Source organism: Pollachius pollachius (assembly GCF_949987615.1).
Source record: "Pollachius pollachius genome assembly, chromosome: 11".
NCBI classification, from domain to species: Eukaryota; Metazoa; Chordata; class Actinopteri; order Gadiformes; family Gadidae; genus Pollachius; species Pollachius pollachius.
This window is the reverse complement of record NC_136944.1, coordinates 18,137,794-18,156,483: the sequence shown is the minus strand read 5'-3', so window position 1 is coordinate 18,156,483 and position 18,690 is coordinate 18,137,794. Positions and strand designations below refer to the sequence as shown.

Below are 18,690 nucleotides of genomic sequence, written 5' to 3'. Positions count from 1 at the left end.
AGTTTGTATGGTATGGTCGTGGTGTGGTTGTGGTAATATTGTGGTGTGGTTGTGTTGTGTTTGTGGTATGGTCATGTTGTAGTCAGATTGTGGTATGTTTTTGGTCTGGTTGTTTAATGGTATGGACAGAAGTGGTCGGGTTAGCAACAAGCAAACCACTTTTTGCAAACATGCTCCACAGATTTTTTTGTAAACAACGCTTTAGGTTTCGTGACTCCGGTTAACGGTAGCAACGGTCACAGTGTCGCGTATGCAGCACTCCTCTTTGTCGTCATGACGTTACATTCATCTGTTCCAGGCGACAACATGCACATCCTGTCCACCAGCCAATGGGAGTGTGGCAGGGCTAGTCGTGGCTGAAGGTCTGAGGGAGCTCATTGGTCAGAATGTGCCATCGCTCCACCCTCTGTCCCTTGTTCTTCAGAGAGTCCATCCAATGACGGAGGGCGTCGCCCTGTGAGTGACAGCTCAGACAGACACCACCTGACCAAACACCAACCAATCACAGACAAGAGAGAGAGCAGGACTTGTGAAGACAAAGGTATCGTGACTACTAGTAAGAACTTAAAATTAATGAGATCCTGTAGGGACAGGGTAGTCTACAGGTTAGGGACTCCCAGTCAAAAGGTTCTTGGTTTCCATTTTACAGTCCAACAGTTGATTGACAGTAGATCCTTGAGTAAGATGCCCTAACCACTAACTACTTAATCTACATATGATAACGTTTACTGTAAGGTGATCTAGATAAGGTATCTAGGTGTCTGTAAGGCTAAATGAATATGTTCCTACAAAGTGGAACTTTGTTACTCTGTTTTCAAGAAAACGTTGCATTACACAGCATACTGCACTCCTTTGAGCATCTTCTTTGGACTCTCAGTTGAACACTGCTGTTTTGTGCTTGGATGCCTTCTGAATGTAAGGTTCAGCTTTAGTTCCTGTGTCTTTGAATAGACAGTATTCCAGTTTGAATAGACTATTCAAACAAACAGGAACTAGACTAGAGCACCGGTGAACCACAGGGAATTTGAGATCCAGAGGACAGGTTTTCTTACCGATGAAGTCGTTGGAGCGGCCCAGGTCGTAGTCCCACACCGTGACCTCAAGGGTTTTATGAGCCAGCTCTGCCAGAGATATCTCGTAGAAGAACTCCTGTAGAACAAAGAGAGACCTGCTTTAGGTCCTAGTCTGGAGCTTTCTGGACCCTTCTGGGCCCGTCTGGACCCATCAGACTTTTTCTGAATACAACAAAAACATCTACGGGCTGAAACAGTGCTATTCATCAATGAGAATTGAGGAGGTTAGTCTATTTGTTGTCATGTTAGGGATTTTCTCCCAGCTGAAAGGTTCTGGGTTTGAACCCAAGTGCCTACCAGTAGGCATCTAAAACGCAAACCGGCCTTAATGACATGTATATACTGTTAAGCTGCATTTTATGAAAGCTAAACCCCTAACACAGAGAACCTTTGGGTTGTATTGTCTGAAATTGTTGCCTTCTAAGAAGTTGAATTGGATCATTTTATGTCAGCAGCACCTGGGAGATGGAATCTTCCTTTGCCTGCTTTCTCAAGATCTTTACCCCCGAGGATTATGGGAGCTTTGGTGTGGCTGATGGAGGGCTTAGTGTTCCGGGGGCTGCTGTCAGATGCAGATCTTCACTTGGAGTGTGTGAGCGTGATAAAGCGCAACTGATCCCTCTGATGGGCTCATTATCATCAATCACTTTTATTTGTTAATTGTTGAGGGAGAAAATACCCAGTGGATTAACATGCCGAATCCTGATATAATGAGAATGTCTAAAAACGTAAGGGCATAAAGATATATGATATAATTACATAATGAAGGGCATGATGCAAGAACGGTATAAAAAAAAAAGGTTAGTGAAATGGCTTTACGGAGCTAAACCATGAGCCGTGGCTCTGGCGGAGATGATATACACTATAGATTACCACTCTTCGTGGTGAGGTGACGGTTGATGAGTATTATATCATATTATATGATATATATTGTGTTCAATAATCAACCTATCCATCTATTAAGTGACCAAAAAGTATTGAGAGATCTGGCGTTAATGAGGGACAAACCTTAATTAGTAAAGTGTTTACCAGTTTTCCAAAGTTCTATAGGTCTATGTTTTATAGAACTATGGTTCTATAGTTCTATCATTCTATAGTTCTAAATTTCTAAGTTTCGTAGTTCTATGTTGTATAGTTCTATGGGCCTGCATGTTCCATAGTTATATGTTCTAAAGTTGATGGAGTGATGGAGGAAGGAGGTGATGGTGTTGGAGGTGATATAGGGTAGAGCGTAGACCTGACGGAGGTTATGGAGGGTGGAGAGGATGGAGGCCATGAAGGGTGGAGGTCAAGGTGATGACGGAGGTTATGGAGGGTGGAGGTCAAGGTGATGGAGGTTATGGAGGGTGGAGGTGATGGAGGTTATGGAGGGTGGAGGTCAAGGTGATGACGGAGGTTATGGAGGGTGGAGAGGATGGAGGGTGGAGGTGATGGAGGTCATGAAGGGTGGAGGTCAAGGTGATGACGGAGGTTATGGAGGGTGGAGGTTATGGAGGGTGGAGAGGATGGAGGTGATGGAGGTTATGGAGTGTGGAGGTGATGGAGGTCATGGAGGGTGGAGGTCAAGGTGATGACGGAGGTTATGGAGGGTGGAGGTGATGGAGGTCATGAAGGGTGGAGGTCAAGGTGATGACGGAGGTTATGGAGGGTGGAGGTTATGGAGGGTGGAGAGGATGGAGGTGATGGAGGTTATGGAGTGTGGAGGTGATGGAGGTCATGGAGGGTGGAGGTGATGGAGGTCATGGAGGGTGGAGGTGATGGAGGTTATGGAGGGTGGAGGTCAAGGAGATGATGGAGGGTATGGAGGGTGGAGGGGATGTAGAGGGTGGAGGTGATCAAGGTGATGGAGGTTATGGAGGGTGGAGGGGATGTAGAGGGTGGAGGTGATCAAGGTGATGGATGTGATGGCGGATGGAAGTGAAGGTGATTAAGATGACGGAGGTGATGGAGTTGACAGAGGTCATGCAGGTGGATGAGATGATGGAGGTGATGAAGGGTTGAGGTTATGGAGGGGTGGAGGTGATCAAGGTGATGGTAGGTGGCGGCGTTGGAGGGAGCGTGGAGGTGGTGATGGAGGTGATCGGAGGAGGTGCAGTGTGCTGGGTGGTGCAGCGTGCTGGTTGCTACTGGACTCGTACCTCGTTGAAGGGTTCAGTGTCTTTTTAATCACTGCTGTTTTGTGCTTGGATTTCTTCTGTATGTCAGGTTTCAGGTATCTGTTGGAGAGACAGAGGGGGAGTCGGGGGGAGTCGGGGGGAGGAGCAGTGGGAGGAGGGGGAGGAGCAAGGGAGGTGAGATGAATCGGAGTGTTTTGCTTTGATATTCATGTGATGTTGCTCCTGTTCAGCCTCTTCAGAGAGAAAACGTTCATTCTTTTTTGACCATTTTCTCACTCACACGCACACACACACACACACACATACACACACACTCTCCCTATCTCCCGTCCGTAATACCCCCCCCCCCCACCTCTCGCTTTCTCTTTATCTAATTATGTCTGCCGCCAGAGGAATCCTCCAGGTATCATCACACTACCATGATGAACCGCACAATCTGCTCCTTTGTCGTCCCTCACTAATAGAGGAGACTCCCCTCTCCCCTCCTCTACCCTCTCCTCTACATTCTCCCCTTTCCTCTCTCCTCTCTTCCCTCCCCTCTCCTCTAGCCTCTACCCTCAACCCGCTACCCTTTCCTCTCTCCTTCCTCTCCCCTAGTCTCCTCCCCTCCCCTCCTCTCCCTTCCTCTCCTCTCCTCTCATCCCCACACCTCTTCCCTCTTCCCTATACTCTCTCCTCTTTCCTGTCCTCTCCCCTCCTCTCTTCTCCTTTCCTCTACCCTCTCCTCCTCTCCTCTACCCATGCCCTGCTCCCCTCTCCTTTCTCCTCCTCTCCTCTCCTCCCCTCACCTCTTCACTCTGCTCTCTCCTCTCCCCTCCTTTTCCCTCCTCCGCCCCTTCTCTCCCCTCCTTTCCTCTCCCCTCCCCTCCTCTCCTCTCGTCTCGTCTCCTCTCCTCTCGTCTCCTCTCCTCTCATATCCTCTCCTCTCCTCTCCCATCCTCTCCTCCTCGTCTCCTCTCCTCTCCCCTCCCCTCCTCTCCTCTCCTCTTGTCTCGTCTCCCCTCCTCTCCCCTCCCCTCGTCTCGTCTCCTCTCTTCTCCTCTCATCTCCTCTCCTCTCCCCTCCCCTCCCCTCTCCTCCCCTCCTCTCCTCTCCCCTCCCCTCCTCTCGTCTCGTCTCGTCTCGTCTCGTCTCGTCTCGTCTCCTCTCCCCTCCCCTCCTCTCCTCTCCTCTCCTCTCCCCTCCCCTCCTCTCCTCTCCTCTCCTCTCCCATCCTCTCCTCTCCACTGTCTATTAGTTCCTATGGAGATCGAGGCTATGAACATTACTATTAATTAGCTAGTGAGCTGTGGAGCCAAGCTTTCTGGGTAAATCTCACTTAGCGAAGCTGACAGCGACTGAAAAACAATCAGTCCAATTAGACTTTACTGTTGCAAATCCACTATTACAGACCTCACAAAACCCTTCAGGAAAAGGGTTTGTGTGTGTGTGTGCGTGTGTATGTATGTATGTATGTGTGTGTGTGTGTGTGTGGGTGGGGGGGGGGGGGGGGGGGGGGGGGGGGGGGCAGTGGCTATGCGTATAAGAATCTGTGTGTGATGTGTGTGAGTTAACACCCGGGCTAATGATGCATTGAAGCCCATTAGTGGAGAGGACATCTTTTGGATGAACACAATCCACACGTCGTTAATAAACACTAAAGGATTAGCGCTAACAACACAAATAATTAGGCATTGTCAAAACGTGGGCGCAGTATTGTCCTCATAACACAATGATACCTCACTCTCCTGCACCTGCTCTCGCTCTCACAAGTAAAACAAAAACACACACAATGAGAAAGGTTGCATTAGGTCAGTATTTGTTTGTTTGTGAGTAAATGTAATAAATAAATAAATGTATACAAGCCATTCGGTGAATGCATTTATCAACAGCAGCGTACAATGCCTTATGTTCAACCATTCTGAGCAAGGCTGCAGTGGGAAACAAACCCCTCGACCTGGCACTGTTAATGCCTTGCTCTACCGGTTACCTGATCGAGAGTTAAAGGAGGGGGAGAGGCTGGTAGAGAGAGGTAGAGGCTGCTTATAAAGAAGTTGGTAGAGAGAGGTAGAAGCTGCTAGAGAGAGGCTGGTAGAGCGAGGTAGAGGCTAATAGGGAGAGGTTCGCAGAGGGAGTGGAGGTGGAGGTGTCCAGGACTAGCTTCCTCTTGGACCGACTTCACGTCTTCATCAAGTGGGGCCAAGTTGCCATGCCAACAGGACCAGCAGGAAACAGACGTGCTGGGGGTTATTGTGTGTAACATTATGGTCTGTACTGGTTATCTCTCCGCCTCTCAGCCTCTCACGGAGATCTCCTCCTCCAGCAGCTGGCACTTCCGTCTGCACCTTGCCGCCCAGCCCAGTGTCCATGAAGGACATTTTCATTATGAAATCCGTGTCTGTGCTGAGAAATCGTGCTGTGGTTGTACTGGGCAGCTCAGATTGTAACCAGTAGAACTGTGGTGGTACAACACCTTTGGTCAAAAGATGATTCGGTGGCTTATTATTCTATTCGTAGTGGTGTCTCACAACGTGGGTCTGAGAGTAAAGGCTGCGCACACAGTTTATTCTAATTGTTCTGTTCTGTGTTGCCGCATTTAAAACAAGTGGCTTCCTCTAAGAGTCGAGTTAACCCACACTAACTACATTACTCCTCCAGCCTTTCCACATCCAAACAAACACAAGTCAAAAAACAGAGACCAGCAGAGAGGTTATGAACAGACACCGTTCTTCAACCTCTGCACTCCCGAGGCCCGTCCGGTCGGGGTGGTTGACCCCCAGCCGAAATGTCCTGGGTTCGATCCCCGATGACCACGGTCTACCTGTAGGCGTCCTAGAGCACGGCGACCCCTAACCGCCGCCTCCCACCACTGTGAGTTCCTTTGAAATGAGCGTCTGCTGGATGAACAAAGAACAGCGGGTCTCAGAGCGCAGAACTCACATCTTGACGTAGGGGTCGGAGAAGCCGTTGACGTCCATGGCGGCCAGGTGGGCACACCGCCGCACACCGACACAGAGCCCTCCGCCACGACGGAGGTCTTCTCCTGCTCCCCCCTCCACCTCCCTGGCCTGGAGGAACTGCAGGGAGAGCAGGAGACGGCCCCTCTCCTCCAGGCTATGCAGCTGCTCGTTCTCCCACTGGCGGAGGAGAAGAGCAGTTATGGTCAGGGGAGGGGGGTTAGCGGCTAAGGTTAGCGGGCAAGCCTAGCGGCTAGCCTTAGGGGCTACGTTTAGCAGATTATCTTAGCGCATAAGGTTGGCTAGCCTGACAGAGAGAGAGAGAGAGAGAGAGAGAGAGAGAGAGAGAGAGAGAGAGAGCTCTAACCTGACAGAGAGAGAGAGAGTGAGAGAGAGAAGAGAGAGAGAGACCGAGCCCTCTCCCCCTGCCTCTCTCACACACCTCCCAAGTGGTCAGGGGGTTCAGTAAATATATGGACACACAAACATATACAGTCTACCATCACATAATCAATGACATCCACACAATACGTGCACACACACATAATAAACAATAATACTAACATACACACACACACTAACACACACACACACACACACAGGTTAACCACAGCGCACCTGAGCGATTACTTAGCGTCGTCTTTCAGTGTCTCCTCTGGGTGACAACTAATTTTAAAAACTCAATTTCTTGGCGTTGATCTGAGCTCTGGGACGCTTAATATTCCCGCCATGGCAAGGTTTCAGCCAGTCACATTAAAGCTAATAGCAGCTCTAACAGACCCATCCCCACACCCTGTTATTATTATATACTACATTATTATGATGACACATTAAACACGGTCGTTAGCGGTAATCTGGTCTAGATTTCACCCCACATTCTCCCAGAAGGCTACAATCTGTCATTGTAACACCAGCCAGGTGTTCAAATGTAATTTGTTATAAGAAGATGTAACTTTGATTAAGGGTAATTTAAATTGGATGATGAATGTTGATGGTGAGAGATGGATTATGATATACAGCAGCCAGCTGGTATAATAACTTTTCGGCTACTGTTTAACACTTTGTGGTCCGAAGGCTATATAGATAGAGACTATAACTGAAGCAACAAAGAAAGTATAGTAGTTCTTAGTTTGCATTCAGTATGTATTAGAAACCGGCAGCTAACACAGTAGTAGCAAAGACAGTATATGTGTTGTTAGCTTTCTGTCTGCAACAGCTCAGAGCTTACAACCCCAATTCAAGGTCAGAGGTTGCGAAACGAGTCCCTACCGAATCCCATCTATAAAATCACGCTTCCACGGCTCACCAAGCAAAGTGCTTCATACAGGAGGAAGGCTATCGCCTCAAGGTGCTTCCAGTCACTAAACAACACAACAGGATTCTACCTCTTCCCTCAACGGCTATTACTTGAATCATAAAACTAACAGCCTCCATCCTGTCCAGCCTAGCTTACAACCTGATTATTCCCGCGTTGACCAGTAAGCGCCTGCAGCGCTTGAATAACCAAACCAACACTACAGAACCAACCGCAATGCTACGGAATAAACCACAACACTACAGAACCAAACACAATGATATAGAACCAAACACAACGCTACAAAACCAAACACAATGATATAGAACCAAAAACAACGCTACAGAACCGAACACAATGCTATAGAACCAAACACAACACTAGAGAAACAAACACAATGATATAGAACCGAACACAATGCTACAGAACCGAACACAATGCTATAGAACCAAACACAACTCTATAGAACCAAACACAACACTACAGAACCAAACACAATGATATAGAACCGAACACAACGCTACAGAACCGAACACAATGCTATAGAACCAAACACAACACTACAGAACCAAACACAATGATATATAACCGAACACAATGCTACAGAACCAAACACAATGCTATAGAACCAAACACAATGCTATAGAACCAAAGTGTTAAACTCTGTTAGAACACAAGGTTCTGTGTTTGAGCCCTAATGTCCTCACTCTACCTGTAGGCATCCTGGAGCAAGATGCCCTCTACCTGCTCCTCAATGACCTGTCTCTGTACTGTCTAACCCCTACCTGCTCCTCAATGACCTGTCTCTGTACTGTCTAACCCCTACCTGCTCCTCAATGACCTGTCTCTGTACTGTCTAACCCCTACCCGCTCTTTAATGACCTGTCTCTGTACTGTCTAACGCCTACCTGCTCCTGAATGACCTGTCTCTGTACTGTCTAACCCCTACCTGCTCCTCAATGACCTGTCTCTGTACTGTCTAACCCCTACCTGCTCCTCAATGACCTGTCTCTGTACTGTCCAACCCCTACCTGCTCCTTAATGACCTGCCTCTGTACTGTTTAACCCCTACCTGCTCCTCAATGACCTGTCTCTGTAGTGTCTAACCCCTACCTGCTCCTCAATGACCTGTCTCTGTACTGTCCAACCCCTACCTGCTCCTTAATGACCTGTCTCTGTACTGTCTAACCCCTACCTGCTCCTTAATGACCTGTCTCTGTACCTTCTAACCCCTACCTGCTCCTCAATGACCTGTCTCTGTACTGTCCAACTCCTACCTGCTCCTTAATGACCTGTCTCTGTACTGTCTAACCCTCTCTGCTCCTCAATGACCTGTCTCTGTACTGTCCAACCCCTACCTTCTCCTTAATGACCTGTCTCTGTACTGTCTAACCCTCTCTGCTCCTCAATGACCTGTCACTGTACTGTCTAACATGTACCTGCTCCTTAATGACCTGCCTCTGTTTTCACTGTAAATTGCATTGACTCGAAGCATCTGATGAATGAAAAATATAAACAGCTCTGATAATGAATCAGAAACAACATATAACATACTGTTTATTTACTTTCTATGTCTCAGACACACTCATACTCTCCCTCTCTCTCTCTCTCTCACTCACTCTCTCACTCTCTCACAGACACACACACACACACACACACACACACACACACACACACACACACACACACACACACACACACACACATCAGTGCAGGGTATTTACTTCAATAAGAAGTTATCTTGCTCTCCAAACAAAGCACCATTGTCACTCTTCCTGAATGGGCGACAGCATCTCAACAGGTCGAGATCCCATTTATTCTGTGACTGGGAAGAGAAATGGCCTTATCCACCTTGTTGGAAGGCCTCCACAACACATTGGTTTGTCTTTGTTTTCTTCTTCTTAAACAGTGACTGACATCAGTTTGGTTGACATTGAAACGAGCCCCTGAACAAATGACTATTCGCACTAGAATCTCAACTTACACCAAACCCAGGCACTGACTGGGAATAGGTTCTTTCTCTTTCTGGACCACCTGATAAGAAACGATTTTATTAATTCCAGACAAGCATAAAACAGAAGGTATAGGACAGTAGGCATGAATCTGTCTCCATCCTGCTGGGATTTATTTACTCCAAACACCCCCTCCGTATAACTAGGGTCTTCTAGGGCCAACCACGCGGGGGAATAGTATATACGCAAGACTCAACGCTGTCTGCTTATATTGTTATGAAAAAGAAGGAATGCATCAGTTATATTTTCCATCAATCCAACGAATGATAAAAATACCAAATATTCAGTTTTTTCGCCTCTTTGGTTTTTTAACCAGTTGAAGTGAATCTGGCTGTTGGGCTGCATAATCTGTCCCACCATGTTGTACTCAATTTTGTAATTTCAGAGACACGTTCCGTGTCCTGAATGCCTAATTTTGTGTGCTTCGATTGGATAATTTGTGTCATTAGCGTCCTCAACCTGCAGTGATGGATATTGCAATTAATTAGCTGGGCTAATAGAGAAGCAACACTCTATTGGCAAACAACATGTCCTAATAATATAAAGCTCATTATGAGACTTAACCCTAACCTTGCATGTCAAAAACAGTACTAGGTTCACATGCTAACACCAGGAGTAGCCTTCCATGATGACAGGAGAGCTATGAAATCCTTTCATGCTAATTATGAGACTAGTCTTCCATTTAAACACCAGCACTAGCTTTCAAAGGTTCACCCACTGGTGAAGCCTCCCACGCTTATGCCTTCTCATGCTAACGAAAGCACTAGCCTCCCAGGCTAACACGTGGACTAGCCTCCAAGGCTAACGGGCTGTCCCTAAAGGCTGTCTGCTGTTCATTAATATGGGGAACTGAATGAAGAGGTGGGAGGAGACGGATTAAGGTAAATCAATGAATTTGGGCGTTATTCATGGACTAACAATACTCCAAAAACAGCATGAGGTTGTTGTATTGTTCCTGGATTACAAAGTTTGTCTCTAGAGTATTACAGTGCCTGCTAGATATCCTCCTTGATCTTTGTTGTTCAGATTATCCAATTGCACTTCTACTCAATGAAGTTTAATCGGCCGCTTAATTTTCTCGGGAAGAGGATACTTCAGTGTATCCTAACGATTGTTCAACAAACGTTATATGTGGTCACATAAGGTTTATTATATGTGCTACGAAGTCTGAATGTTGTGATTGATCAGATAATCAACAGTGGACATATTTTTGGACCAGTTTAGGCTCAGCTGCCCAAATTACATATGGCCCCTTCTGCATGTCCTCAAAGCGAGAGGGATCAAGCCAGCCAGACAGGCAGACAGAAAGGTAGAGAAACAGACAGACAGACAGACAGACAGACAGACAGACAGACAGACTTACAGGTAGATAAACAGACAGACAGCCATACAGACAGACAGGTACCTCTCTTAAGTAACAGGATATTCCCCTCAGAGCTGTGCCCATGGCTGTAGGAGAAGGAAGCTGAGAGACAGAGAGAGAGAGGTTAGGGAGGGGAGAAATGAATCAGCAATAAGGTCTCTTATATGGGTTTTCTTTTGTTTGTGTGTGTGTGTGTGTGTGTGTGTGTGTGCGAGCGAGCGTGCGTGCGTGTCTGTGTGTTTATCACCAGAGGTAGGTGTTTGTTTGCGTTTGTGTGTGTATTAACGGGGCCGGTGGTTGTGTGTGTGTGTGTCTGTGTGTGTGTGTGTGTATTACAGAGGGCGGATGTGTGTGTGTGTGTGTGTTACTGTGTGTGTGTGTGTGTGTGTGTGTGTGTGTGTGTGTGTGTGTCTGTTTGTGTGTGTGTGTGTGTGTGTGGGTCACCGGGGGCGGGTGCTCCAGGCAGGTGTGGAAGTACTTGGTCTGGTCTGGTTTGACGCGGCGCAGTGGAACCCTCGACTCCCCAATGAACTCGTTGTGAGTCAGCTTGTCCTCGTCACACACTGACAACCTGGGGTCAACGTAGGGGTCAGGGGTCAATGCAGGGGTCATTGGCCAAGGAATGGGTCAGTGGTCAAGGTAGGGGTTACCGCAGGGGTCAGGGCTCAAGGTAGGGGTCAGCGCAGGGGTCAAAATAGGGGTCAGGGGTCAAGGTAGGCATCACACAGACAAAGGTGATATTCCTAAATCTCAAGATGGACAATTAAGTATATTTCCCATCATATAATTCATCTTGAATGTTCACATTGCATTTCTTGCTTTTAGGACTACATGTGTGTGCATACAGATATATTCTGCTGCATGAATTTATTTTTGCATTCTACTTGCTCCATCAATAATTTTTAACTCCTCCTCCTTATCTGATGAGTGGAGTGCGGAGGTTCCACTTCTGGTACACACATATGCACGCACACACACACACACACACACATATGCACTCATGCGTACACACACACACACACACACACACACACACACACACACACACACACACTGTCTCAGGTGGAGATGTCTGTTTGAGGGTGGAGGTGTTTGAGGGTGAAGGTGTTTGAGGGTGAAGGTGTTTGAGGGTGAAGGTGTTAGAGGGTGGAGGTGTTAGAGGGTGGAGGTGTTAGAGGGTGAAGGTGTTAGAGGGTGGAGGTGTCAGAGGGTGGAGGTGTTAGAGGGTGGAGGTGTTAGAGGGTGGAGGTGTTAGAGGGTGGAGGTGTCTGTCTGAGGGTGGAGGTGTTAGAGGGTGGAGGTGTCTGTCTGAGGGTGGAGGTGTTAGAGGGTGGAGGTGTCTGTCTGAGGGTGGAGGTGTTAGAGGGTGGAGGTGTTAGAGGGTGGAGGTGTCTGTCTGAGGGTGGAGGTGTTAGAGGGTGGAGGTGTTAGAGGGTGGAGGTGTCTGTCTGAGGGTGGAGGTGTTAGAGGGTGGAGGTGTTAGAGGGTGGAGGTGTTAGAGGGTGGAGGTGTTTGAGGGTGAAGGTGTTTGAGGGTGGAGGTGTTAGAGGGTGGATGTGTTTGAGGGTGGAGGTGTCTGAGGGTGGAGGTGTCTGTCTGAGGGTGGAGGTGTTAGAGGGTGGAGGTGTTAGAGGGTGGAGGTGTCTGTCTGAGGGTGGAGGTGTTAGAGGGTGGAGGTGTCTGTCTGAGGGTGGAGGTGTTAGAGGGTGGAGGTGTCTGTCTGAGGGTGGAGGTGTTAGAGGGTGGAGGTGTCTGTCTGAGGGTGGAGGTGTTAGAGGGTGGAGGTGTTAGAGGGTGGAGGTGTTAGAGGGTGGAGGTTTCTGTCTGAGGGTGGAGGTGTTAGAGGGTGGAGGTTTCTGTCTGAGGGTGGAGGTGTCTGAGGGTGGAGGTTTCTGTCTGAGGGTGGAGGTGTTAGAGGGTGGAGGTGTTAGAGGGTGGAGGTGTCTGTCTGAGGGTGGAGGTGTTAGAGGGTGGAGGTGTCTGTCTGAGGGTGGAGGTGTTAGAGGGTGGAGGTGTCTGTCTGAGGGTGGAGGTGTTAGAGGGTGGAGGTGTCTGTCTGAGGGTGGAGGTGTTAGAGGGTGGAGGTGTTAGAGGGTGGAGGTTTCTGTCTGAGGGTGGAGGTGTTAGAGGGTGGAGGTTTCTGTCTGAGGGTGGAGGTGTTAGAGGGTGGAGGTTTCTGTCTGAGGGTGGAGGTGTTAGAGGGTGGAGGTGTTAGAGGGTGGAGGTTTCTGTCTGAGGGTGGAGGTGTCTGTCTGAGGGTGGAGGTGTTAGAGGGTGGAGGTGTTAGAGGGTGGAGGTTTCTGTCTGAGGGTGGAGGTGTTAGAGGGTGGAGGTGTTAGAGGGTGGAGGTTTCTGTCTGAGGGTGGAGGTGTCTGTCTGAGGGTGGAGGTGTTAGAGGGTGGAGGTGTTAGAGGGTGGAGGTTTCTGTCTGAGGGTGGAGGTGTCCTTTGGATAAAAGCTTTCGCTTAATGATTAGATGTAAAGTACATTATATTCTATGGTGTAGAGATAAAATCAACTTAAGGGGGCTCTTATTCCAGAAGAGAACAAAGAGAACGGTTCAAAAGTAAATGACATTATGCTAGTGATCCGCTAGGGACATGACCGTACTTTTAGCGATATTGATCAGGTCAGGGTCTGAAATTAGCAGAATGTTTTGTGTTCCGGGCTGAAGACTGGAATTATATGACTAAGGAGAAAGACACAGACTTGCAAAGAGATGAACATGGAACAAACAACAAATACAAACAACAAACACTCTCTTTGAGAGACAATCTGTCTTTGGGCAGTTCTTCCACGCATGGGGGAAGTGTTTGTGTGTATGTGTATGGTGTGTGTTTGTGTGTTAGATGGCAAGGGCTGAATGATCTTTTAGTCCACCACGCTACCATAAGTCTCCAGGTTGACATTTTAATTAGCTTGCGGGGACAGGCTAGCAGGCTAGCTTAATGTCAACAGCAGAGTTCCGGAGATTTATTAGCAGCGAAGGTTAGCGGCGCTGAATTGCTAAGCTGCTGCGTGACCACAATTAAAATCTATCACATCATGGCATCCCTGCTGACATCTGACAGCATCGTGTCCACATGACAAATCAACATATGCATTTACATTACATTTTTACTTGCACTCGCACGCGCAAACACACACACACACACACACACACACACCTGAGGGTCTTCCTGTGCATGTCTTCCTCAGTGATGCCGACGTATGTCAGAGTCTCGTTCCACACCGGGTGTAGGGAGTTCCTGATTGTCCTGGTCTTTAACTTGTTGGCCTGTGAGGAAAAAAAAAGCGAGAGAAACGAAGAGAGCTTATTATTATTTTGTTTCGTTTTTCAACTGCTTTATCAGTGTAGCCATGCCAATAAAGCTCTTTTTGGATTTAATTGAATCGGGTTGTAGAGATAGAGGTAGGGGAGGAGGAGGGAGGGAATGGGAGAGGAGAGAGGAGAGAGGATAGATTCATTCTCTCTCTCTCTCTCTCCCCCCCTCTCCCTCTCCCTCTCCCTCTCTCTCTCTCTCTCTCTCTCATATCATTACCTTGCACGCTCCGGGCAGCAGATGCAGTTTGACGTAGGGGTCGGCCAAGCCATTGAAGTCCATGGGTTTAAGACCCTGGAGACAAAGAGAACAGAGAATAAAGGTTAACATCCCTTATATACAGCAGGTAGTGATCATCGACTTGAGTACAAATGTATCCATTTATTAAGACTATCACTCATTAAGAATATGAAAATATCTTTTACTGGAACCAGAAGAACCAAGATGCAGAGACATGACAGAAATACGAAGGAATAAACAAGCAACGGAGAGGGACAGAAACTGCGTGTTAATTAACCAGAACACAGGTGAACATAATCAGTAATCAACACAGTTGACATATATTTCCCTAATGAGGATACAGAAAACAAGACGTGCGAAGGGTTGGAAAGGATCATGATACTTTACATCATATTAATAGACTATTTACTAATATATCCTCTGCATGAACTTTTTCAGAAAAGAGGGTATTACCTTTTGTTGGATTCTTAAATATTTAATGTTAAATATTTATATTATACATATTTATTTATGAAGATTTTAACTTTGTATGAAGCTTGTGCCCTATTCTAGTTGTGCAGATCACATTCCCTGTGGCTGATGCACACAGACAAACAGACACACACACAGGCAGCACACACGCACACACACACAAAGGAACACACACACAGGCATACACAGCCTGTGTACACAGCGCATACACACACCCACGCATGCTTGTGCTCCAATGTAATGTCCTCGAGCTGGTGAAACAAGATGTTTGTCCTAAAGGTTATTGGCGGGAAACCCTCCGACCTCCAGCTCTTGATCGCCCCTTCGTTTCCTGTCAACAGCCGTGGCATCGCGACCTGCTCCCAGACGCTTGGAACATTGGGCAACAGGAGTGCTCTAATTGGATGTTTTTAAATATTTAGCTGGAAAGGAGCGGAATGTGAGGAGATTATGTTAAAATGTAATCCCATTTGTGACTAAAGCATGGATACACGCACACATGCACACACACACACACACACACACACACACACACATACACCCCTACCTTAGCTCTGAGGATGGTGCAGTGCAGTTGGCTGGTGGTCTGCTGGTAGAACAACTCAAACTCCAGCGTTCCTAGAGCAGCTACACACACACACACACACGTACAGGCACACACTCACACACACACAAACACACACACACACACACACATACACGCAGACACACACAAATGTACACACACACATACATTATACACACATACAAACACTTACATTACACACATAATACTCCTTGTGCAGCCACATACACACACACACACACACACACACACACACACACACACACTTGCATACATTATACACAATATTTCTAGAGCATACACACACACACACACATACACACAATAACCTTATACAAACCATTATACAGACAGAAACAACACACACACGCTCTCACACACACACACACACACACACAACAAACCCACACCTTAAACATCTGAGCAGAAATGAATGCAACAGATGCATGAAGTCCAGCAAGGTCCTTTTAATAGTAATAGTACTTGTACTAGCTCTAAAATAATACTACAGTAAACATTTATAATACTCAAATCTCCCTCAAGTAATAGATTTGCAGTATCTTCCATTGAGTCCTCCCAGCCACTTGTCTTCAGGCATCCAGTCAATGAGATTCAGTGTAAATACTTCTTCTGTCGGAAGGGAGTGATCCAGAATGTGTTTGAGTCGTTTGTTGTTCTCATTGTGAATTATGTCCACACGACCGGTCTGGAAAGTTCTATTAATTTAATTATTTTCCCCAGAATAAATCGGATCTGATCTCCGTCTGGTCCTTCAGTGAATTACAAATTGTTTACTATTGACAACATAGGGACTTTTATGAATCAGTGGCCAAGACGATCTGGGCTAACGAGGAGGGAATATTCTAGTAGCAGTAAAGCGATGTTGGGCTTGCGTCGTAGGAGTGGGAGTCAGTACACCTCAGCTCCAAACTAAATACCTGCCTAAAGGACATCTTAGAAAAGAGGGAGTCTTGTAAAAACAAAGATAAGCAAAAAGATTGTGTGTAGTCTTAAGGTAGCGTGGTTTTGGTATAATGGGGTGTAGTTTTTTGTGTCATGTAGTGTCATTTTATTGTAGTGTTGTTTTGGTGTAGGTCTAATATAGCTAATATAGTGTAGTGTAGTGTTGTGCTGTCAAAGTGTATTTGAGGGTTAATGTAGTGTAGCTTGGTCATGTTGTGGAGCTGTGTTTTAGTTCTCCCTCTCAGGTTAAGCAGAGTATCGGGTAGAATCCGGTCATATAACACCTGCTCTTTCCTGCAGTGGGGTTATAAACTGAGGTCCACACCTCACCTGGACTATTTGAAGACACCGTACGCTGCTGTAGCACACACACACACACACACACACACACACACACACACACATACAGAGACACACGCTGCTGCAATAAACACACACACACACACGCATACACACAAACACACACACAAACACACACACACAGAGACACACCTACACACACAGGGCACCACACAGAGACACAAACCATACACAAACACAAACACACACACAAACACACAAAATGAAGCACACCTCCAAAAACACACAAACCAACACACAAAAACACACACCTACACAAACGTGGACACCACACAGAGAGAGATCATGCCAGCTCACTGCAGTCGTCGCTGTCTGAGCTGTGGATCTCCATGGACGTGTCCATGCTGCTGGTCTGGGAGAGGGACCCGCTCCCTCGCCCCATAGCTCCGCCCCCGCGCCCAATGGCCCCGCCCCCGTGAGGCAGCAGCGGTGACAGGAGGTGACCTGCCGCCGGGCCAGAGACCACGCCCCCGAGGCCGGCGCCAGAGAGGATTACCGCGGAGGCCGGGTTGGGGGAGAGTGGGGTGGGGGAGGTGGGGGAGACGCGGGGGAAGTATGCGGAGATCTGGCGGATGGGTCTGATTGGCCCGGGGCAGACGTCGATGGCCATGTGTTCCTGGATGGAGATGCAGAGCTTCTTCCCCCCGCGCACCGTCATAGGCCCTGCGTACACCAGAGAAATCCAAATTCTATATTCTACCAGAGACATTCTCGATGTACGTTCTACCAGAGACATCCACATTCTACATTCTACCAGAGACATTCTCGATGTACGTTCTACCAGAGACATCCACATTCTACATTCTACCAGAGACATTCTCGATGTACGTTCTACCAGAGACATCCACATTCTACATTCTACCAGAGACATTCTCGATGTACGTTCTACCAGAGACATACACATTCTAAATTCTACCAGAGACATTCTACATCGACATTCTACCAGAGACGTTCACATTCTACACACACTAAAGGATTTCTGTTTGTATCCTGGGGCCTCATTACAGAAAAAATCCTAACTTCTCATCCTATTTTAAGAAAGGCACTCAAAGATAGGAAAAATCCTAACTTCCTATTACAGAAGCAGTCCCTAACCTGTTGGCCATTTCCTATCTTAACTTTGGCCACCTAACTTATCTTAATTTAGGTTATCCTAACTGTTGGTACAGAGAACAAAAAGAGGAGTAATGAATTAGTAAAGTAATTATTCCGCAAAATTCAAAATTAAATGTCTTTGCAGGCGATAAAATTTAATTAAAATATGGTCAGGAAAATTTACCACATCATTATGCGGTCTCGGTAGCCTTTCAGCCATCACATTTCTGTTGGGATGTTCCTCTTATTCATTGTCAAACAGACCTACTAGCAGTGCTGCAGCCATCTTTTTCAGTTATTGACAGTTATTTTGAATTTAGGACAGGGTGTATGGCCACCTAACTTAGGGATCCTAACTTAAGAAATTCCTAACTTAGGATAGTTCTTTAATGGCTAAATTCCCATCTTGAGATAAGATAGGATTTCTTCCTAAGTTAAGTTAGGAAACCTTCTTCTGTAATACCAAAACCCCTAAATGTCTTCCTATCTCGAGATAGGATAGGATTTCAGAGTTAGGAAATTTCTGTAATGAGGCCCCAGATGAATAACTCATCTTCTTCCCACAAAAGGCACAACATGCACACAACCGTCTCGGTCTGTTGTTTACAGGTAGGGGTGGTTTACAAGAGTTCCCCGCTTGATATGCACAGTAAATGCACAGTCGGCACAGTAAGGCACTGTTGCAGAAACATTTGAATATGACTCCCTCTTGCTTTCGATCAGTTAACTAACAGTGCCGTCTGAGCTAAGCACGTGCCTGGACAACTCTTCCGAGAGTCGTCTACATGAAAACACATGTTCTCGTCAATCTAGATGGAATGTCGTGTAGACTGCCTCTGGAGGGGGTTTGGACAACAGTTGTCTAACTCTCGTACAAC

General features: G+C 47.0%; 1 protein-coding gene across 1 annotated transcript; it reads right to left on the bottom strand.

The window, feature by feature from the left end:
* Positions 1 to 346: 346 nt before the first annotated feature.
* On the bottom strand, positions 347 to 17,375 carry doc2a (double C2-like domains, alpha; the record flags this gene model as incomplete). The annotated part of the gene is made up of 10 exons (XM_079746233.1): positions 347 to 483; positions 1,053 to 1,168; positions 3,212 to 3,289; positions 6,110 to 6,306; positions 10,838 to 10,897; positions 11,240 to 11,366; positions 13,963 to 14,072; positions 14,338 to 14,412; positions 15,377 to 15,456; positions 17,015 to 17,375. The coding sequence occupies 10 exons, from the start codon at positions 17,373 to 17,375 to the stop codon at positions 347 to 349; spliced, it is 1,341 nt and encodes a 446-aa protein (XP_079602359.1).
* Positions 17,376 to 18,690: the final 1,315 nt, after the last annotated feature.